At 39.8% G+C, this 22,807-nt stretch overlaps 2 protein-coding genes across 4 annotated transcripts in view; one reads left to right on the top strand and one right to left on the bottom strand.

The window, feature by feature from the left end:
• Window positions 1-118: 118 nt before the first annotated feature.
• RAB2B (RAB2B, member RAS oncogene family) lies at window positions 119-16,821 on the bottom strand. 3 transcript variants are annotated; one of them, XM_082452543.1, is made up of 8 exons: window positions 16,729-16,821; window positions 16,154-16,225; window positions 13,534-13,601; window positions 6,636-6,718; window positions 6,332-6,424; window positions 3,143-3,254; window positions 2,484-2,552; window positions 119-1,811 (listed from the first exon to the last, which is right to left on the bottom strand). In XM_082452543.1, exons 1-8 carry the CDS (start codon window positions 16,733-16,735, stop codon window positions 1,674-1,676), a joined length of 642 nt encoding a protein of 213 aa, XP_082308669.1. In that variant the 5' UTR covers window positions 16,736-16,821; the 3' UTR covers window positions 119-1,673. The 3 variants fall into 3 exon arrangements, with proteins under 3 accessions (XP_082308669.1, XP_082308667.1, XP_082308668.1); XM_082452541.1 differs by lacking the exon at window positions 16,729-16,821 and adding an exon at window positions 16,485-16,708; XM_082452542.1 differs by lacking the exon at window positions 16,729-16,821 and adding an exon at window positions 16,485-16,703 and having other exon boundaries at window positions 119-1,781.
• A 1-nt stretch (window position 16,822) lies between these two features.
• The window catches only part of TOX4 (TOX high mobility group box family member 4), a 15,492-nt gene continuing 9,507 nt past the window's right edge, over window positions 16,823-22,807 (top strand). The window contains exons 1-2 of the mRNA XM_082452395.1: window positions 16,823-16,940; window positions 17,152-17,220. Coding sequence (XP_082308521.1) covers window positions 16,935-16,940; window positions 17,152-17,220 — 75 coding nt within the window. The 5' untranslated portion in view covers window positions 16,823-16,934. The remainder of the gene's footprint in view (window positions 16,941-17,151; window positions 17,221-22,807) is intronic.

Here is a 22,807-nt window from a genome sequence, read left to right as displayed (position 1 = left end):
ATAAAATGAATGTCTCTTAAGGAGGCTTCTTCCAATACCTTTGATACAATTCCCTAGAAGGAGAGTATCTACTTACGTTTGGGATACAATCAGAAATGACACACGAAATGTCTGCAGCTTGGATACATGCATATATTTAATTATGAAACAATTCATCAACAACAAAACAATGAGGAAAATTCACGAGACCTCAGTGCTGTGGAAGAGAACGGGACATCAAGTCAAAATGACATAGCAACTGACCCAGAAGGCTGCATGATGAGTGAAGCTAAGGCAAAGCTGACTAGGATAGTATTATATGCTCTTGAAAAGGAGAATGGCTGGAGAAGTATCCACTCATTTGACTGCTTGGAAGCAGGCAGCCTTAGTGTATGCTGCATGGAATGGAGGTGAAGCGCCAGGGAAGGGAGAGAGAGGAGAGGGAGAAGGGCAATACAGAATCCAGGGTAAGCAGGTGGAAGAGATTGAGACAGAAGTACAAAGAGATGACTCTAAGGCCTTTTGTTTCCTCTGCAGCCTAAGATAAACCTGTTCCAGGTCTTTAAGTATGTCAGTCAAATTCAGTGATCACATGAGTAGCACTAGGCACTGTGAAGGAATGGTGGAGGAAGTGGTTTACAAAACTAAAAGGGTAACACGGTTCCTACTCTCAAGGAGCTTACAACCTACACGGGGAGACAGGTTCCACACACAAAGCTACTATAAAACATATTTACAAAGTAACATAAATACAAATAAATATACATATGAATAAACAATACATGAAAGCTAAAAGGTACTATGTCAATAATTGTTCAGAAGTCCCTAGGTCAGTCAAAGAAGGCGTTCTGAAGGAAAAAAATGTGGGCTTTGAGTATAATGTTAGTGGAGAGTAGGGTATGTGCAAAGGCATAGGAGTGGAAGCAAATATGTCATGTCCGGTAAGCAGATTAGCTTGACTACAGTAGAAAGTCTAAATAGGTCTCCTTAAGAAGTGTGTGTGATGAAACGGTAGGAGTCTATTTGGTGAAAGACACTGACTTACTAATGTTAGGTCTGGTCCCTAAAACAAAATGAACAGGGAAAGATGTTTTCTCTAGGTAATGATAGTAAGTGGCTACAGGTCCAGGAGCAACTCCACTGCTTTCAAAATTTTGTAGTTACTCTAAGACAGAGAAACTAGCAATGGGATGATGGAGAAGTATTCAGCATCCTTGAGCAGTTCAAGTAGAAGGAACTGCTATCTGCAACAAATCTTATGACGTGGCAAGTGAAAAAATTCAATGAAATGCCAAGACTGAGGATCTACGGTCAAAAGGCCGGCCGGATCCCAGTAATCTCAAGTGCTCAAGCAGAAGGTCCTAGACCGTTGTTACTAATTCTTGGTGAGGAGTAGATTGTATATGCTTATAAAAGAATTTATTTTTGAACTACCATGACAATCAGCTTTGATCCTAACACTTTAGAAATTAAAATAGAAGGATGAGAAGAGCCCTAGTCTATAGGGAATGCTCACGTCCCTGAAGAAGGACAGGTCAATAAGGGCCCAAATTCTCCCCTGGTCTTTAAGTGGAAAGGCAAAACATCACACCTTGAAAAGAGGCTTTTCTCAGCCAAAGCAAGTAAGACCTCTTTCTTTAAGCCTATTTATCTGAAGCTGTTCCAGGAAGGAAAAAAGAGTCCAGGCCAGATGTTCAGCAGCAGCCAGAGTCGGACCCCATGTCACGAGAGCTCCGCTGGGAGGCACTGGGTCCCACTGATGTTGAAATACACTGCTGGGGGCCAATCTTGATGCCATTTGCCTGTAGAAGAAAAGAGGCAGTAGTTCCCACCTCAGTGTGAAAGTTAAGTGGGAGAAAGGAGAGGGGTAAAAGCAGAAATCATTAATCACATTTTCTAGAAGTAGATATGGCCTTGGCAGGTAACCATGCAGTCTAGCCAGACTGCTGTGGAACGATAATCTGTGACAGTGAAGATAAGATGACCAGCTCTGGTATTATCGATGACTAGAAGTGGCTTTTGTGCCCATTTTTAAAGTGACTGTTATACTTAAGTTTCATAGCTATGTGCAGAATCAGGATGTGATGAGGTAAGAGTAAGAGGAGGTAAAAGAGAAGTGGCAGCATATTAGCATATAATTCTTTTTTCTGTTTTGACCCCAAATTTGCTTTATAGAAATGGCCGTGCTCAGCAATTAAGAATCACACTTCCCCAAGCTCTGGAATAGTAAAAAACTGAGGTTGAAAAGAAAATCTCCCATATCGTATAAACCTTTTAGATCACAAATTAATAATCTCTTTAAGCATTCTGGGTCTCAGACTTGAGAAAAAATGAAAAGGATGACAGGTTTCTGTGTACCTACATTAAAAAAAAAAAAAATCAAGTATGAATTGCCATAGCTTCAAATAGTATCATGTTAGATAGGAAGTGCTTACATTCTAGGGAGCTTCCTATCCTGTTTAAGACAAAACAAAGTTAATTGTCAGACCCCCACCCTATCTCACCTCATTGTGGACATCAAATAAACCCTGCTGGATCTTCCTATATATTTCTTTGGCTGTGTTAATGAAGGCCTAAAGGAAACATAAACCATAGTATTAGGCTCAAGTTTAGCTAGAGAGATTAAGAAAAGAGAATACAAATATTATTCCGATTTGGATTTCAAAGGTGAATTAGGAACTATTAGGAGAATGGAGTAAAAATACAGACGGTCCCCCAAAGGCCCTGTTAAAAGCCATTGAGAGTAGTTTCAAAAAGAAAAAGGGGATTCTACGGTATTTTGGTACTGACACACGATATACCTAGGGTTCCTACGTTGGCACCCTCTGCAAATAAAACAAACATGCTCTCTTCTCAGTTACTGAAGATACAGTCAGTATCAGGCTTACGAATGACTAAAGTAGAATCCATTAGTTCTACTGATTTACAAATAACAGTAGTGTCAATCCACACTTACCAATTAATGTTATCTAATATAAAAGTAAAGCCTTAGGAATCAAGGAAAAAGAAATGGAAAAATTCCCTTAAAGGGAGACATATGGTCACTATGACCATAAAACATCCTTTTCTTACCCATGTCTTATAAGGGAAGAGAATTCTGAATAAAAGGACAAAGGTATGGTATAATCTCTGAAAACTTTCCCTACTTTTTCCCAAATAGTACCTCTTCAACATTGCAGGCTGTTTTGGCTGACGTTTCCATGAATATAAGTCCATGTTCCCGAGCAAAGGCCTCTCCCTCTTCTCTCTTCACATCCCTACGGGATTCTAAGTCACTGCAAGAGATTAATTGGGGAGAAAACTAAAAAAAGATCCAAGTGAAAGAAGAAACTCTTGTTCTAAAAGAATCCCATAGCTGTTTCAACTGCCAGTTAATCCATAAAGAATGTAGATCCTGCATGATGTTCCTTGTATAGGGTTACTGATTTCTGTAGCCTCTTGGAAAATATTCTTCAGATCAGATTCTTGACAGCTGCTGCATGGCTGAGGATAATACCTTACTCTTATTACAGAGAAAAAGGTTTATAAGAGGTTAGGCAAGCCCCCTAATTACTCAAGGTCCATGCCCTATGCTTCTTTTTTGAATGAGATCCAGTTAAAGCAAAGGAAAGAAGAGGAAAGGGAAATTCCAGTTACTGGAAAGTAGAAAAGTCATAGATGTCAAATCCCATAGTGATAAGTGTCTTCCTCTTTACTAGAGTCAATCCACAAGAAGAGAGAGAGCCAGGAATAGGGAGAACACAGTTGCCTTAACGCTCACTAGTCTCATTATTAATGTGTATAATAAGTAGCAGCCTGCCACTAGGGAAATGAGGGATTCAGAGAAAATGATACGGATAAAATTAGGTGATATTGAGGATGTGAAGACAGAGCCAAAGAATGAGAAAAAATAAAGTGGCATGGAAAGACTTTATGCAAGACAGGATAAAAGGCTGCAGAATAAGGCAATGGTGAACTGTCTGATTTTCATTTTTCAAATTGGAAATTTTCATTTGGGAGGATTCCAGTTTTTCACCATAAAAAAAAAATCAAGGAGTAAGTCCATTAGAGAACAACAAACCTGCAAAATGTAGATTTATTATTCATCAGCTGTGTGAAGACCAGGGAAGAACTAACCCTAAATGGCAACAGTCCCAAATTTGTACCTCTAGCCCAGGCACGCCTCTAAGCCCCAGATCAGTTTGTCCATTTGTCTGTTCTCCATTTCCACTCTGATGTGTAAAAGGCACCTCAGAAGTACATCAAAATGAAATGTCCTGATTCTGTCCCAAGCTTCCACATAAATGACACAAGCCAAAAACCAAGACATTATTAACACCTTTTCCTCCTTCACTCCAAATACCCTATCCACCCCAAAGCGAGGTCCTCCAAAACGTACCTTAAAATCATCCTTTTCTCTCTCTCAGTGCCATCAACCTAGTCTAATCCACCACTCTCTCACTTGGACTGCTGCTGCCGAGATCCACGTCAACCCTTGCTCCCCTCCAGGGTGATCTTTTAAAACCTGATCAAGCTACTTCTCTGCTTAAAACTTCCTACTGTGTTTAGAATAAAATCCAAACTCCTCTCTCAGATCAGTAAGTGCCATGATGAGATCTGGTCCCTGCCTTCTTTTCCAACCTCATCTCGCACCACTCCCCTCTGATTTAGTCCAACCGTACCCGGTTTCTTTCAACATTATAAACTTATCGAGCTTCTTCCCAGTTTAAGGCTTTCACACAGTTTGTTACCCCTACTTGATACCTTTCTTTAAAATCTTTGCCCGCTGAACTCTTGCACATCCTTCAGATTCCAGCTTAAATTACAACTCTAAATCAAAAATAAGTACCCTGGTACTCTTTTTAATGGTGCCCTTTTTCTTCCCCTTCACTGCATTTATCATAATTTGTAATCAGATACAAATAATTTTATATTCAATATCTATGTCCCCATTGACTGTAAGCTCCATGGGAATGGGGGCAGGACTTTGTTTTCACTTTGCACACTCAGGGTCTGGCACAATGTCTAAGACATGACAGGTTTTCCATAAATTGGTTGAACCAATAAATGAGTACAATTAGTCTGTGGCCACAGTTCTCAAACGGTGCACCTTAGGCACTACTACAAACTCACAAGGATGCCACAGGTTACTTTAAATATTCAAGGGAAACACAGCAACACTCAACATCAGAACACCACATAAATTACAAGCTTGATATAACTGGCAATGTCACCATCAGATCCTGACAGATTCCATTCAACATTTGCACATCTTTGCAAAGCTGACTTTTTGGCAGTTGCTGTGACAAAAAGCAAACCCTGCACAAAAACCAATTGGGAACGGAGAGTGGTAGTGTCCAATATTGATTCCAAGGTTTGAGAAGCCGTGCTGTCATTATGGTTATTTATGAAATAAAAAATTCTTTTTCTTTTAATTTATGTTTTTCATTTTTCACTTAGTTGTTATGACAAAAATACTTGTTATGTTGTTTAGATCTATTTAATAACAAAACTATTAGGTATGTCTTTTGGCCTATGGGTGCCTTAGAAAATTTATTGAGAATAACAAGTGTTGGTGAGGATGTGGAGAAACTGGAACCCTTGTGCATTGTTGGTAGTAATGTTAAATGGTGTAGCCACTACGGAAAACAATACAGCGGTACCTCAAAAAATTAAACATAGAATTTCCACAAGATCCAGCAATTCCACTTCTGGGTATATACCCTAAAGAATTGAAAGCAGGGACCCAAACAGATATCTGTACACCCATGTTGACAAGACACGTTATTCACAATAGCCAAAAGGTAGAAGCAACTGAAGCGTACATCAATGGATGAATAAAGAAAACGTGGTAAATACATACAATGGACTACTATCCACCCTTAAAAGGGAAGGAAATTCTGACACGTGCTACAATATGGATAAATTTTGAAGACGTTCTGCTAAATGAAATAAGCCAGTAATGAAAAGACAAATATTGTATGATTCCACTTATATGTGGTGCCTAGAATAGTCAACTTTATTGAGACAGTAAGTAGAATGGTGGTTGCTAGGGGCTGGTGGGAGGGGAATGTGGAGTTACTGTTTATGGTAATAGAGTTTCAGTCGGGGAAGATGAAAAAGTTCTGGAGATGAATGGCGGTGATGGTTACAGAACAATGTAAATATATTTAATGCCACAAAACTATCTACTTAAAAATGGTTAAAATGGTAAATTTTAGGTTACGTATATTTTACCACAATAATTTTGTTTTTTTTTTTAACTGAGACACTAAATGTACCTAAACTAAAAAAGTTTAGGACCCAAATGATCCAATGTCCAGAGTACCTAGATGAATCCTGGTACTTATTATTTATACACATAAAATTTTACCTCTTATTCCCAATCAGCATGATAACCATGTTGGAGCTGGAGTGCTGCCGGGCATCCTCTAACCACGAGGTCAGGTGGTTGAAGGTTTCACGCCTACAACAGAAAAGCTTAGAAAGTGGGTCAAAGGCTTATTTCAAAATGCCAAAGCAATTCCAAATGTATGGGAAAAGGGGGAAAATTATATGTGTAAAGAAAAACATTAGAGAGGGCTTTCCTCTTTAGCATTCTAACTAGATTCAGTAGATAAAAAAGATTTTGAGAACAGAGGAAAGAATCTCCCTCTCACCCACCAGACGTGACTCACCTTGTAATGTCGTACACCAGCAGTGCTCCGGCTGCTCCCCTGTAGTAGGAACGGGTGATAGAACGGAAGGATTCTTGTCCAGCCTTTTCCATCAACATGACAACAAAAAAAATCCCAACAAAACCAGGTTATTTCCAGAGAAATTACTTGATCACATGCCACTCTAACACAAAGGACTTAATTTTACCAAAGAACTTCTATTAAGAAAAGAGAATTAGGGAAAAGGAAACCTGACTGCCCAGGGAGAAGTCCAGGTGGGAAATCAATATTCTTCAATGACAGTGCAATGGATATTTTGGGTGGGTCAACTCTTCCTATGAGACTGTCCATCAGATTGCTGAATGTTTAGCATCGCTGGCTCCCCGTCGCAATGCTAGCAGCGCCCCACAGTGTGACAATCAAAGACATTCCCATACATTTCCCAATATCCCCTAGGAAAGAACTGGAAATAGAATTAGAAACTCAGAGTATTTTCAATCCCATATGATGTTGAACATATCACATTAACCTTTCTTTTCTGTTTCTATTCCTTTACCTATAAAACGGAAAATTATCTTAGAATGCCAATGCCCTGTCTAATGGAAGTTTCATTTTGATGGATCAATGTAGAAAATTAGATATAAAGCACTTAAATTGGGCATATGCTGATTGACCTTTAGTGTTCCACTAATAAAGGCAGGACTACCAAGATGTCCCTTGCTGGGATCTTGTCATGGCAAACAGGAATAACAAATAGGGAAAGAAGCCCAGGGCCCAGGACAGAGTTTTCCTAAAACAAACCCAACTGTTTATACTCTAATCTCATTTCCAACTGGGGCCAAGATATTAAGTTTTATTTATAACTGAGCAATTTATTAATGCCCCCATATACTGGATACTTTTGGTTTCCTGATGGAAGAAGTTTTTGGTTTTTTTTGGGTTTTTCATTAAAGGAAGCAAAATCATCTAAATATGAATACCCTGAGCACTGAACCTATCCTACCGGAAAAGTTTTCACATTCTTGAAATTCTTTATCCTCATATTCCTACATAAAGTTTAGGAAGGAAGACTACTGTTCATAATTTAAAGATAGGAAAACTAAGATGTGGACATAGGAAAATAAATAGCTTTTTCATAGTATAATAACAGTAACAGTAATGATACTAATTATATCACTAATGGGAAGAATTAGGCTCAAAGGCCAGTTCAGTAACTGGCCAAAAGTTATAAACTCTATATATGTTGAATCCATAATTTAAATTTAGGAGCTTAAGCCGCATAGCACAGGGAGATCAGTTGGGTGCTTTGTGACCACCTAGAGGGGTGGGATAGGGAGGGCGGGAGACACAAGAGGGAAGAGATATGGGGATATACGTGTATGTATAACTGATTCATTCTGTTATAAAGCAGAAACTAACACACCATTGTAAAGCAATTATACTCCAATAAAGATGTTTAAAAAAATAATAATAATAAACTTAGGAGCTTAGTACTTCATAGCACAAAAGCTTGTTTTCTTAGACATTATTTCATATAAGCTAAACCCAGGTTTGAAGGTGAGAAGAGTGTTCCAGTACACTAATTCTAAGGTTATTTTTCCAACAATACAAGAATCTCTTACTATAAGAATCATACAAATGGGACCTCCCTGGTGGTCCAGTGGTAAGGAATCCGCCTTCCCATGCAGGGGACATGGGTCCGATCCCTGGTTGGGGAACTAAGATCCCACATGCCGTGGGGCAACTAAGCCCACGCACCTCAACGAGAGACCCCACGTGCCGCAAACTACAGAGCCCACGCGCCCTGGAGCCCACGCACCACAACTAGAGAGAGAAAACCTTCAGGCCACAACCAGAGAGAAGCCCGCACGCCACAACAAAAGATCCCACATGCTGCAATGAAGATCCCTCATGTCACAACTAAGACCCGACACAGCCAAAAATAAATAAATATAAAAGTATATATTAAAAAATAGGAATCATACAAATGTTTTAATGAGTTGCATGCCTATTAGAACATCAAAATCCAAAAATAATTCTGAAGAAGTTTGTTGGTAATATTAACAAAACTTTAAGATTTAAAACATGTTTTTTCCCTCCAAGAGCTCACTTAAATTTTATTTATCCTCTAATGGTTTTACGTCTTAAATTATTTGATTCCTGTTTTGCTTTTATCTTACTTTTTCTCGTCTTCTGCTATGGTTGAAAGCTTCCTTCCTTGTGGCCTTCTAGGAACTAAAAGGGAAAGTCTGAGGGAGGCCTGTGTTATGGTTGAATCATATGGCAGCATTTAACTTTAGCATATGAAAATACTTCCAGTGGGCCATCAGAAATGCTTTTTAAAATCAAATCACTTTAAATCTCAAATAAACAATCTAACCCTACACTTAAAACAACTAGAGAAAGAAGAACAAAGAAAACCCAAAGTCAGTAGAAGGAAAGAAATCATAAAAATCAGAGCAGAAATAAATGAAATAGAAACAAAGAAAACAATAGCAAAGATCAATAAAACTAAAAGCTGGTTTTTTGAGAAGATAAACAAAATTGATAAACCCTTAGCCAGACTCATAAAGAAAAAAATGGAGAGGATGCAAATCAATAAAATTAGAAATGAAAAAGGAGAAATCACAACTGATACTGCAGAAATACAAAGGATTATAAGAGACTACTACGGGCTTCCCTGGTGGCGCAGTGGTTGAGAATCTGCCTGCCAATGCAGGGGACACGGGTTCGAGCCCTGGTCTGGGAAGATCCCACATGCCGTGGAGCAACTGGGCCCGTGAGCCACAATTACTGAGCCTGCGCGTCTGGAGCCTGTGCTCCGCAACAAGAGAGGCCGCGATAGTGAGAGGCCCGCGCACCGTGATGAAGAGTGGCCCCTTCTTGCCACAACTAGAGAAAGCCCTGGCACAGAAATGAAGACCCAACACAGCCATAAATAAATAAATAAATAAATTTTTTTAAAAATTGCAGTTATCTTTAAAAAAAAAAAAGGCTACTACAAACAACTATACGCCAATAAAATGGACAACCACGAAGATATGGACAAATTCTAGGAAAGGTACAATTTTCCAAGACTGAACCAGAAAGAATTAGAAAATATAAACAGACCTATCACAAGTAATAAAATTGAAGCCATAATTAAAAATATTCCAACAAACAAAAGTCCAGGACCAGATGGCTTCACAGGCAAATTCTATCAAACATTTAGAGAAGAGCTAACACCCATCCTTCTCAAACCCTTCCAAAAAATTGCAGAGGGAGAAACACTCCCAAATTCATTCTACGAAGCCACCATCACCCTGATACCAAAACCAGAAAAAGATACTACAAAAAAAGAAAATTATAGACCAATATCACTGATGAACATAGATGCAAAAATCCTCAACAAAATACTAGCAAACAGAAGCCAACAATACATTAAAAGGATCATACACCATGATCAAGTGGGATTTATCCCAGGGATGCAAGGATTCTTCAATATATAGCAAATCAATCAATGTGATACACCACATTAACAAATTAAGGAATAAAAACCATATGGTCATCTCAATAGATGCAGAAAAAGCTTTTGACAAAATTCAACACCTATTTATGATAAACACTCTCCAGAAAATGGGCATAGAGGGAACCTACCTCAAGATAATAAAGGCCACATATGACAAATGCACAGCAAGCATCGTACTCAGTGTTGAAAAACTGAAAGCATTTCCACTAAGATCAGGAATAAGACAAGGATGCCTACTCTCGCCACTCTTATTCAACATAGTTTTGAAGTCTTAGCCATGGCGATCAGAGGAAAAAAAGAAATAAAAGGAATACAAATTGGAAAAGAAGAAGTAAAACTGACACTGTTTGCAGATGACATGATACTGTACATAGAAAATCCTAAAGATGCCACCAGAAAACTACTAGAACTAATCAATGAATTTGGTAAGGTTGCAGGATACAAAATTAATGAACAGAAATCTCTGGCATTCCTACACACCAACAATGAAAAATCAGAAAGAGAAATTAAGGAAACACTCCCATTTACCACTGCAACAAAAAGAATAAAATACCTAGGAATAAACTGCCTAAGGAGGTGAAAGACTTGTACTCAGAAAACTATAAAACACTGATGAAAGAAATCAAAGATGACATAGACAGATGGAGAGATATACCATGTTCTTGGATTGTTAGATTCAATATTGTGAAAATGCCTATACTACCCAAAGCAATCTACAGATTCAATGCAATCCCTATCAAACTACCAGTGGCATTCTTCACAGAATTAAAAAAAGTTTTTTACAATTTGTATGGAAACACAAAAGACCTCGAATAGCCAAAGCAATCGTGAGAAAGAAAAATTGAGCTGGAGGAATCTGGCTTCCTGACTTCAAACTATACCACAAAGCTACAGTAATCAAGACAGTATGGTACTGGCACAAAAACAGAAATATAGATCAATGGTACAGGATAGAATGCCCAGAGATAAACCCACGCACATATGGTAACCTAATTTACTACAAAGGAGGCAAGAACATACAATGGAGAAAAGACAGCCTCTTCAATAAGTGGTGCTGGGAAAACTGGACAGCTACATGTAAAACAATGAAATTAGAACACTACCTAACACCATACACAAAAATAAACTCAAAATGGATTAAAAACCTAAATGTAAGACCAGACACTATAAAACTCTTAGAGGAAAACATAGGAAAAACACTCTGACATAAACCACAGCAAGATCTTTTTTGACCCACCTCCTAGAATAAAGGAAATAAAAACAAAAATAAACAAATGGGACCTAATGAAACAAAAGCTTTTGCACAGCAAAGGAAACCATGAACAAGACAAAAAGACAACCCTCAGAATGGGAGAAAATGTTTGCAAATGAACAACAAAGGATTAATCTCCAAAATATACAAACAGCTCATGGAGCTCAATATCAAAAAAACAAACAATCCAATTAAAAAACGGGTGGAAGACCTAAATAGACATTTCACCAAGGAAGACATACAGATGGCCAAGAGGCACATGAAAAGATGCTCAACATCACTAATTACTAGAGAAATGCAAATCAAAACTACAATGAGGTATCACCTCATACCAGTCAGAATGGCCATTATCAAAAAATCTAGAAACAATAAATGCTGGAAAGGGTGTGGTGAAAAGGGAACCCTCCTGCACTGTTGCTGGGAATGTAAATTGATACAACCACTATGGAGAACAGTATGGAGGTTCCTTAAAAAACTAAAAATAGAACTACCATATGACCCAGCAATACCACTACTGGGCATATACCCTGAGAAAACCATAATTCAAAAAGAGACATGTCCCACAATGTTCATTGCTGCACTATTTACAATAGCCAGGACATGGAACCAATCTAAATGTCCAGCGACAGATGAATGGATAAAGAAGATGTGGCACATGTATACAATGGAATATTACTCAGCCATAAAAAGAAATGAAATTGAGTTATTTGTAGTGAGGTGGATGGACCTAGAGTCTGTCACACAGAGTGAAGTAAGTCAGAAAGAGAAGAACAAACACCGAATGCTAACACATATATATGGAATCCAAAAAAAAAAAAAAGTGGTACTGATGAAACTAGTTGCAGGGCAGGAATAAAGATGTAGACATAGAGAATGGACTTGAGGACACAGGGAGTGGGAAGGGTAAGCTGGGACGAAGTGAGAGAGTAGCATTGACATATATACACTACCAAATGTAAAACAGCTAGTGGGAAGCAGCCGCATAGCACAGGGAGGTCAGCTTGGTGCTTTGTGACGACCTAAAGGGGTGGGATAGGGAGGGTGGGAGGGAGACCCAAGAGGGCGTATGCATATGGCTGATTCACTTTGGTGTACAATAGAATCTAACACAGTATTGTGAAGCAATTATACTCCAATAAAGATCTATTAAAAAAAATAATCAGGGCTTCCCTGGTGGCGCAGTGGTTGAGAATCTGCCTGCTAATGCAGGGGACACGGGTTCGAGCCCTGGTCTGGGAAGATCCCACATGCCGTGGAGCGACTAGGCCCACGAGCCACAACTACTGAGCTTGCGCGTCTGGAGCCTGTGCTCCGCAACAAGAGAGGCCACGATAGTGAGAGGCCCGCGCACTGTGATGAAGAGTGGCCCCTGCTTGCCACAACTAGAGAAAGCCCTAGCACAGAAACGAAGACCCAACATAGCAATCAATCAATTAGTCAATAAAATAAATCTTTAAAAAAAAAAAATCAAATCACTTTACTTCTTAATCTCAATCCAAGTTCCTGAACCAAAGTTTGTGAGCCAATAAGCTAGAAAGAGTGAGCAGTTCAATTTGGGTTTGTCTGCATCAGTCTGAGGTATCTTTGTCCATCCCCAGTAAAAAATAAGTCTGAAGCAGCAAAGAATTAAGATAGAGATAAAGAGAATTAACAGCTTTCTAATCTCCCCCAAACAGAAGCATCAGATTATATATAGTTTCAAGATATATAATCCATTCCTACAAAGTCAGATAGGCTCATTTCCTAAGAATCAAAAGGCATTCCAAAGTAAAATACAAATGAATTTGGGATTTTTTTTTTTTTGGCCATGCCGCGTGGCTTGTGGGATCTTAGTTCCCTGATCAGGGACTGAACTTGGGCCCTTGCAGTGAAAGCACAGAGTCCTAACCACTGGACTGCCAGGGAATTCCCGAATTTGGGATTATTTAATCAATATTTTTACAAAGCAAACTCATACATTATTTGGGTAATTTAAAACAAAAAGATATGGCATTCAGAATTTGTAACTGTTACAGATGGAAGTGAAAGCTTCCCTATCTCTTTGATTTCACTCTTCTACTACTCTGATCTCCACCATTAGCCCCACCATCATAGCCCTTTGCCCCTGCATCAGCCTTTACTGTTATATTCAGGACTAAAGTATTTTTGTTTCCTCTCACCGTATCCCAGATTTGCAGTTTGATTTGTTTTCCATCAATGTTGACCATACGGGCCCCAAACTCCACACCTGTCAGTGAAAACCAAGAGAAAGAATGAACAATAGCCATGTTGAATGAGAGCTTCATGCTTTTCCTCAATGTGCTAAAGACTCATCCTCTGTCTGCACTTAGTACCACTAAGCACATTACAGCTGCCTATTTGCTCCAATTCATTTTGTGCTCCTTGAAGTTTTACTTACCTTCTAGAATTAAAAACTGTGCTCTAGATAATGACCTCGGAAATATAACCAAAAAGCAGACATGGGGATAAAACTAATTAAGAAATCAAGGAAAAGGTGAATAAATTTTTAGCATTATTATTTAATGCTTAAATGTTATTAGGTAATGTTTAATTTTGTAACTTTTTTAAAAACTTCTAAAAATTTTGAAAATATTTCCTAATATTTTCTCAAAGTCACTCTCTAGTCCTCTATATGAAACAACATTTCTTTTTGCAATTCTAGAATTTTTGTTTTAGAAAAGCACCTATCTAAGAAGTAGGTTCTCAAGAATGAAACATTTCAGGTCTCCAATAATTCCCAGAGTTCACTGGAAAACAGCCTTCCTCCTAGGAGTTTGGAAACAGATAGTCTGATAAAGATTTTGGTTTACCTCGCGTTCAGCTTCTTTCAAGGTAATGTCAGGACAAAACTTAAAAATTGAAGATTACTTACATTAAAAATACTTGATGATAAGTCAAACAATTTGTCCTATTTTCTATTTTTATACAGTACTTTACTCCAGGGCTTCTGATTTCCAAGTAAGAAAGAGCACTAATCTAGCTTCTGCTATTCAGTGGCCCCAGGCACAATGGGACCAGAATCTCAACTCTAAAGTTCTGCAGTCAATAAGACAAATTAAAAAATTGCTTCTTACTACTCTGGACTGCTTCATCAAGAATAGTGATAGTTACTAAAAAAAAAAGTCACTAATTTTGTTTTCTTTCTGGACAAGAAGAATGGAATTTCAATGGGGAAGAATTAAAAAATAACACTTTTGTCCCCTTTTATGCAACTTCCTCTAATTACACAGAAACCTTCATATTTTGCACATATTTTCTATCTAACTGCCTTGTTTATCTTGGTACAGAAAACTGAATTCAGAAAGAAACAGAGCCTATACTGGACTCTGGGGAAAACTTGATTCATCACTTCATTCCTCTGTTTTGAAACTTGTCATTTGCTCCCATTACTTTCAGGTGCTTCAAAACTGCATCCCTGGGGCTTCCCTGGTGGCGCAGTGGTTGAGAATCTGCCTGCCAATGCAGGGGACACGGGTTCGAGCCCTGGTCTGGGAAGATCCCACATGCCGCGGAGCGACTAGGCCCGCGAGCCACAACTACTGAGCCTGTGCGTCTGGAGCCTGTGCTCCGCAATATATTCTCTAGCCTTATTTCTTCCCACTCTCCACTTTAAATTCCATGCTCCAACCATATTAAATTACTTTCAGTTTTCCAAATGTAGCCTGATCTCTGTTATTCCTGAGCCTTTGCACATGTTATTCCTTCTTGCCCTGATCACTTTTCCCTCATCTCCACAACCCCTCTGCCTGGCAAACTCCTGCTCATTCTTCCATTTTCAGCCTCTCCTGATAGAGGTGGTACCTCTTTTCCTCTTTTGCAGTTTAAATTTACTTGTCATTATATGCCCCCAGCCCCACCTCCTACATTGGAGCTTTCAATGTAGGCACAGTGTTTGCCTTGTTAAGCACTGTATCACTAGCACCTAGCACAGAGTGGTTGTGCACTTAATATTCATTTGCAAAAATATTTTCCTGTTGATACTATCCTCTAAATCCTTTTCTAACCTCATTAGATATTTCTGAACAAGTCCTTTCGGATCAGTAGTAGCTTAGACTTCCATAAGGTGGGACTTGGAAGTGGCAATATAGTAAGAATGGGAGCTAGGAATTTTATTCTGAAACTGCATCTGCATGGCAAGAAGGCTAGTTTTACACATATATTTTGGGGGGGGCTGGAGTTATGGAGATTATGGGGAAGGGGTTGTTAAAGCCCCAGCAGGCCATGCCTTATCACAAATGTGTGGAAGATGTTCATACTTCCCAGGATCACCAGTGTGTCTCTGAACTCTATCATACTCTTTTCTTTAAAACAAAAGTTATTAGTTTCATGTACCTTTTAATTCTAAGTCTGGGATGGCTCTTCAATTTGCTTCCTCTTTTCCAACACACACACAAAATCTATATAATAGTGATTACTTTGAAAAAACACATGTGAGGTTCGCACTAATTTACCACAAAGCAAGGTGAGTTTTTGAATAGTTATGTTTCCGTGGGATTTTCCACAGACATACAAATTGCATTTGGAAAAAAAAATCCTACAGCAACTAATCCATACCTCACGCTCATCTCTAAGTTTAAAGTTACCTTTCAATTACTTACTCCCCATTACACTACTCCCCATTTATCAGCATTTGATTAGTCACACTTCACTAAACATAACTTTAGACTAGTTCAAAAATAGGGAGAGGTAACTTTTTACTTCGAACACCAAAGGCTGCTAACTTTCCACTTTAGCTAGCCATATTTCATAACCTATTCTAGAACAGGTACATGCACTTACCTATTGTGAGGTCGTGCACAGGCTGGAACCTCTTGTCTGTAAACTGCAGGAGGAGACATGACTTCCCCACACCTGAAAGAAAAGGACGCGCGTTCTAGGAGTTACGCCGCCCGGGAACAGTCCAGTGTCGGGGCGTCCGGGACTCGGGAAGGGGAGCGGGGAGCGGGGAGCCCGGAGCCCGGAACCCCGAGCCCCGAGCCCCGCCCCCGGCCGCCCGCCCCGCCCCCGCTTCACTTAATCGCCCAGCCCACTGAATGAGCCCCGCCCCCAAGACCCGATTTCGGTGCTTCGAATCCCCGCCCCAGCTTGAGGGCTGTCGCCCGCGGGTTACCTGTGTCCCCGATGATGATGTACTTGAAGAGATAAGCATAAGTCATGGTCCCGTTTCCTCTGGATTCCGGGTCCGCCCGACTTCTACAGCCCCTTACCTCCGGCCTCTCTAGCCACTCAATCTATCGACCTCCGGCCCCTCTAGCCCAGATCACGTCTCTATTGCTCTCCCTCGAAATCCCTTTTCTGTCGGAGCGACGGTAATACCCAGATACCACCTCCGGGGACGCCTGTAACACTGCTACCTGCCATTATCCCACCAAGGTCCAGGGGGCGATAGCTAGCCTTTCAGTGCGCTCGGCCTTCCCGGGCTGACTCGCAACAGCCCCACGGCGCTCCTTCCAATCAGCGGAGAGCGACGCACGTCGTTGCGGAAGTGACGGCAGTTCCGTGTCCAGTGGGGCGGTGGGAGCGATGAGGGCACTGAGACCGTGGTAGGCGTTGTGTGAAGATGGAGGTAGGCTCCTCAGACCTTAGAAGGCTGGCGAGAGAGCGCGGCTAACGGGGTTGAAGCAGAGGCGGGAAGCCGGGCGGAGAGGCTGCTGACGGGAGGGGAGAGAGAGCGGGGTTTGGGGAGTGTTGTCATAACGTCGGGGTCAGAATCTGTCGCTCCGAGCTAACTCCCTGCTTCTCCTAACTTATCCCCGCGGCTTTCTTTTGGTTTCCAGTTTCCCGGAGGAAATGACAATTACCTGACGATCACAGGGCCCTCGCACCCCTTCCTGTCAGGGGCCGAGGTGAGCACGAGCTGCCGACGCTGCGGGGGGAGGGCGTGAGGCAGCGGCGGGGCAGGGTGGTGGGGAGGAGAGCGCGGACGCCAGGGGCCGGGTGTTGGGAAAGGGGGGCCGCGATTGATGTTTGGAGAAAAGTGGCAGCTGCCTCCATAGGCTATGAGGACTCTGGGGAAGGCCCGGGAAGCTGCTGTCATCAGAAAAGCAGGACGTTGGAAAAGAGCGAATCTATTTCAGAGTGATTCTGGATTGGAATACAGAGTGGAATTGTCTCCTTTCGTGGGGGAGAAATAACTACAATAATCTTGGGAGATCGCAGCGGGGAGAAAATGCTTAAGCCAAAGAAATTTGAGAGAGGGAAGGAATTTACCTAACAGGTTAACTGTGGAATGTGTTCATTCTTAAAACATACTGTTGAAGGGGGTCTTTGTTTCAGTTAAATTTCCTACCCAGTGATTTTTGGAAAAGTTAATAGTTATGTTTATTTACATGGTATTAGCTTGTTTTGCTAGTGACAGGATGAAAGGTAATAGTTGCCAGAAAACATGAAGGGAGTTGAGTAGACCCTGCATTTCTGTTTGCCAGTGACTCAGAGTTTGGGCAGGTTACTTCACCCTTGTATGTCACAGTTTCCCCAGCTGTCAAATGGCTGTAATAATAGTTTCTTATGATGATGTGAAGTAGAAGTAATGATCATGGTGAGGTCTTTTAGTATTCGTGGAAAAGTTTCAGTTGAAATATTGTCGTAAGTGTGTATCATTTGCTTCGGCAAGGAAAAAGAGTAAGATGGAACAGAAAAATAAATTTTTCGGTCTTTGAGAAACTGAAGTCTTGAACTTTTTACTCTCTTTTGAGGATTTTAGTTTTTTTAAAAACGTTGTGTAAACCATCTGCATCAGTGATTTGTATCTAGAATTATCAATTGCTGTTGAATGAACTTGTAACAAAATTTAATGTTTTCATGGATAAGAATTAGATTGGCAAGGACCATTTGCTGCTTTTTTTTAACTGCTTTATCGTGATTACTATTCATTATTATTCTCTTAGGCCGGGGAAAGTGTGAATCAAATAAGCAGCAAATTTAGAAACAATATAAAACAAAAATCTGTTTGATGCTTTGCGGTCTCATTGCTAGTTTCTTCTGAGTGGTATCTCCATGGTTTAATTTCACTGTTTGGAGTGTTGTAAATTTCACATTGGTCTCATCCACATGAAGATGCATCATTGCCAATTTCTTCTGAATCAGGTCTCCAAAATTTAAATTTCTTTTTATTTATTTATTTATTTATTTATTTATTTATGGCTGTGTTGTGTCTTCATTGCTGCGTGAGAGCTTTCTCTAGTTGCAGAGCTTTCTCTAGTTGCAGCAAGGGGGGGCTACTCTTTCTCTAGTTGCGGCGAACCGGGGCTACTCTTTGTTGCAGTGCTGGGCTTCTCTTGTTGCGGAGCACGGGCTCTAGGCCTGCAGGCTTTGTAGTTGTGGCTCGCGGGCTCTAGAACACAGGCTCAGTAGTTGTGGCGCACGGGTTTAGTTGCTCTGCGGCATGTGGGATCTTCTGGACCAGGGCTCAAACCCGTGTCCCCTGCATTGGCAGGCGGATTCTTAACCACTGTGCCAACAGGGAAGTCCTTAAATTTCTTTATTTAGAGTGTTGTAAATTTCACACTGGGCTCATCAAGAAACTTTCAGGGTTTGAGTCTATCCTTTGTTTTTACTTTTATGACTTTAAGAAATGTTGTAAAAAACTATTTTGCCAAGAAGCTCATAATTAAATTTCAGTGGATTCCTTTAGCCTAGAGCCCTGTCAGTGTTAACATTTCTCCTTGTCATTACAGCGTCTTCACGTTTCTTTCCCCTCTTGTTTGTTTGGTTTTGTTGTTGTTGTTTCAGTTTTTTTGTTTGTTTGTTTTTCCTTTATTTCAATTGGTTTGTGGTTTTTGTTGTTTCTGGTCTTACTGTGAGCCACCCCAAATATGTCTTAGAACTAGATAAAGGTAATTAAAAAATTTTTTTTTCTTTTAGAAGAGTAAGTTTTAGAGTTTTCTTGCAAGAAAAAGAAACGTCCACAAAGGTACTAACCATAAAAAAGTTGAAAAATTGGACTTCATTGAAATTAAGAACGTTTTTTTTTTTTGGTTGCACCATGCGGCTTGTGGGATCTTAGTTCCCTGACCAGGGATCAAACCTGGCCCTGGCAGTGAGAGCACTGAGTCCCAACCACTGGACTGCCAGGGAATTCCCGAAATTCACAGACTGGGAGAAGATATTTTAATACATGTATCTGGCTCATATTCAGAATATATTCAAATACTTATGCAGAATAAAATAAAGAATCCCATTTTAAAATGGGCAAAAGATTTAAACTCACATCTCAGGGCTTCCCTGGTGGCACAGTGGTTAAGAATCCGTCTGCCAGTGCAGGGGACACGGGTTCGAACCCTGGTTCGGGAAGATCCCACATGCCATGGAGCAACTAAGCCCGTGCACCACAACTACTGAGCCTGTGCTCTAAAGCCCACAAGCCACAACTATTGAAACCCACATGCCACAACTACTGAAGCCCACGCGCCTAGTGCCCGTGCTCTGCAACAAGAGAAGCCACCGCAATGAGAATCCCACGCACTGCAACAAAGACCCAACGTGGCCAAAAATAAATAAATAAATTTTAAAAAATAAATAAACTTGCACCTCACAAGAAAGGATATCCAAATTGCCATTAGGCGTATGAAAAAGTGTCATCGTCATTGTCACTCATCAGGGAAATGCCAATTAAAATCACAATGAGATACCATTTCACACCCATCAGAATGTTGAAAATTTAAAAGACTGACAATTCCAGGAGTTGGCAAGGATATAGATAACTCTTAATCATTGCTGGTGAGAGTTTAAATTGATTCAGCCTCTTTGGAAAACTAGCAGTATCTACTAAAGATAAACATATACCTACCCTGTGACCTGGTAATTCCACTCCTTGATATATACGTAAGAGAAATGAGGGCATATACTAACCGAAACATGTTCACAGCAACTTTATTTATATAGCTAAACAGTGGAAACAAAACCAGATGTCTATAAACTGATACATTTGTTAAAAGGAATACAACACAGCGATAAAAAAGAATGAACTAATAAATGCAATCTGGGTGATCTCAAAAATATATTACTGAGTAAAAGAAGCCAGACAAAAAAGGGTAGACGCTATAATAGTTCTTTTTTTTGGCGGGGGGGTGGGTACGGCGCACCTCACAGCATGCGGGATCTTAGTTCCCTGACCGGGGATCAAACCCGTGCCTCCTGCAGTGGAAGCGTGGACTCTTAACCACTGGACTGCCAAGGAAGTCCCCGTGAGTTCATTTTTTAATGAAGATCAAGAATAGACAACACTAAACTATGCTAATAGAGATCAGAATACTGCTACCTGTTGTGGAAGGAAGGGAGTATTGACTAGGAAGGAGCATGAGAAAACCTTTTAGAGTGATGGAGATGTTCTGTATCTTTATCTGGGTGGTAGTTAATGGGGTGTTTACATATGTAAAAATTCATTGGGCCATACACTTAAAATGTATGTGCTTTACATAAGTTACGCCTCAGTAAAATAAGAAATAATAATAATTTTTTAAAAGTACGTGTCCAGAGAGGAAGGCTTAGCATTTATTACAGCATTGCTTGAGATAGGAAAGCTGTATAATCTGAAGGGAGTTTAATCTTTCTGTTTCTCTTGTTTAGGTTGGCACTTAAATAATGATATTGTGCTTTGAGCACTCTGGGGAAATAAGTTATAAAGATAACTATCCTTAATTAGGAAAAGTAATCATTAGAACCAGTTAATGATTTCAGGCTGAATAGTTAAAATTTTCACTACTGTATTAGTTTTTAAGAACAATTAAACTATTTTAATAATCTAGTACCGGGGTAATGTTGAATAAATAGGTGTTTGATTAAAATAAATTTCCTTAAAATGAATAATCTACACAAGAAAGTACTTAAAGAAATACTGGGGCTTCCCTGGTGGCGCAATGGTTGAGAATCTGCCTGCTAATGCAGGGGACACGGGTTCGAGCCCTGGTCTGGGAAGATCTCACATGCCGCGGAGCAACTAGGCCCGTGAGCCACAACTACTGAGCCTGCGCGTCTGGAGCCTGTGCTCCGCAACAAGAGAGGCCACGATAGTGAGAGGCCCGCGCACCGCAATGAAGAGTGGCCCCCGCTTGCCGCAACTGGAGAAAGCCCTCGCACAGAAACGAAGACCCAACACAGACAAAAATAATTAAATAAATTAATTTAAAATAATAATAATAAATTTTAAAAAAAAAGGTATTCTTCTCATTAAAAAAAAAAAAAAGATACTGGATTGTGTGTTTTGATGTAGAGGAATGTGAAAAGGTAGGGAAATGGTATTTTTTTATATTTTGGTTCTCTCAATAGCTAAGCATCCTTGCTTATAAACTGTAATTCCCAAACTGCTTTCTTCCTCATAAAGGCCCAGGAATTTAACAGAGAAGGAAACAAAAGCTGAGTTGAGAAGGTAGCGGCATCATGTTTCTATTTCCTCCTTCTGTGTCCAAATCATTTATTTTTACTTTAATATTTGCTACAGTTTTATCTTTATTTTATGTTTGACAATCTAGAGTATGATTTAGTTATGTGGTGAATCCACTAAAATAAAATAACTTTAGATATTGGATTTACCCATAATCTTACAGATAACTTGTGGTAGTAAAAGATTTAGAGTGGATCTGTATCCTAGTATGTGTGTGGTTTACCTTTCTGTATTCTTGAGCATTGCCATTATTTTACTCTTCTTTTTTAAAGGAAGAAACACTTGATCTTAGCCAAAAGGCCGAGGAAGAAACAAATAAAACAAAATCCAAAAAAACACCATTAAAGCCACAGATACTGAATAACAAAGCTGTTTCCACATTCCGGGGGGTGGTACATAGAAAGAATGTCTTGTTAATTGGTTACAATGGAGTCTCTACATGTCTGGTTTTTTAGTGTAGTCCATGAGAGCACGCCAGATAGTTTATGAGGGCTAGTCCTTTGCAGAACGCTGGTCTCTTGTTTTGGATATGAGTTTTTATTCTTTTTCAGTTCTCATTAATAGTATCATTTTCATATCTTGGCAGAGTTGCTTTTTTATTTGTTGTGGTAAGCAGAATAGGATAGTCATTTTTTGCTTTACTTTTGCTGTATCTTCTTAAAAAATTGCAGACCACTATTATACAACTATTAATCTAGTACAGTAAATGTTTCCCCAGGTCCTTTTTCCTGCCCCTGTAACTTTTGTTTGTTTGCATGAGAATTTGGTAAAAATCTTTGTACTCTTCTTCCTGAAAAATGCACACATGAACTTAAACTGAAATCTCAGGAAAAAATCATGGACCTGAAGTTAAGAACTTCCATACAATAACAAAAGTGAGTTGTGTACTGAGAAAAGTTCAGTTCTTGGGGAGAGTTTTAGTTTTTCCTAAAGAATTGTCTGCTCCCGTGCTCTTTATGTATGCTCCTCTCATGTTATATCACAAATTTTTACCATGCTAAGTGAAATAGTAAGGCTCTTGGAGGAGGAAAATATAGAAATGAAGCTATATA

This window comes from Balaenoptera physalus, assembly GCF_965194825.1.
Source record: "Balaenoptera physalus genome assembly, chromosome: 2".
Classification (NCBI taxonomy): Eukaryota; Metazoa; Chordata; class Mammalia; order Artiodactyla; family Balaenopteridae; genus Balaenoptera; species Balaenoptera physalus.
Note: the sequence above shows the minus strand (reverse complement) of the source record. Positions and strands in the feature narration are given on the sequence as shown.

Coding starts and splice junctions, on each gene's coding strand:
- RAB2B (XM_082452541.1), bottom strand. CDS start 16,530: ATGACTTATGCTTATCTCTTCAAGTACATCATCATCGGGGACACAG. Junction 6,719..13,533: donor AACTGCAAATCTGGGATACG/GTGAGAGGAAAC, acceptor TTGATGGAAAAG/GCTGGACAAGAATCCTTCCG. Junction 3,255..6,331: donor ATGCTGATTGGGAATAAGAG/GTAAAATTTTAT, acceptor AATCTCTTGCAG/TGACTTAGAATCCCGTAGGG.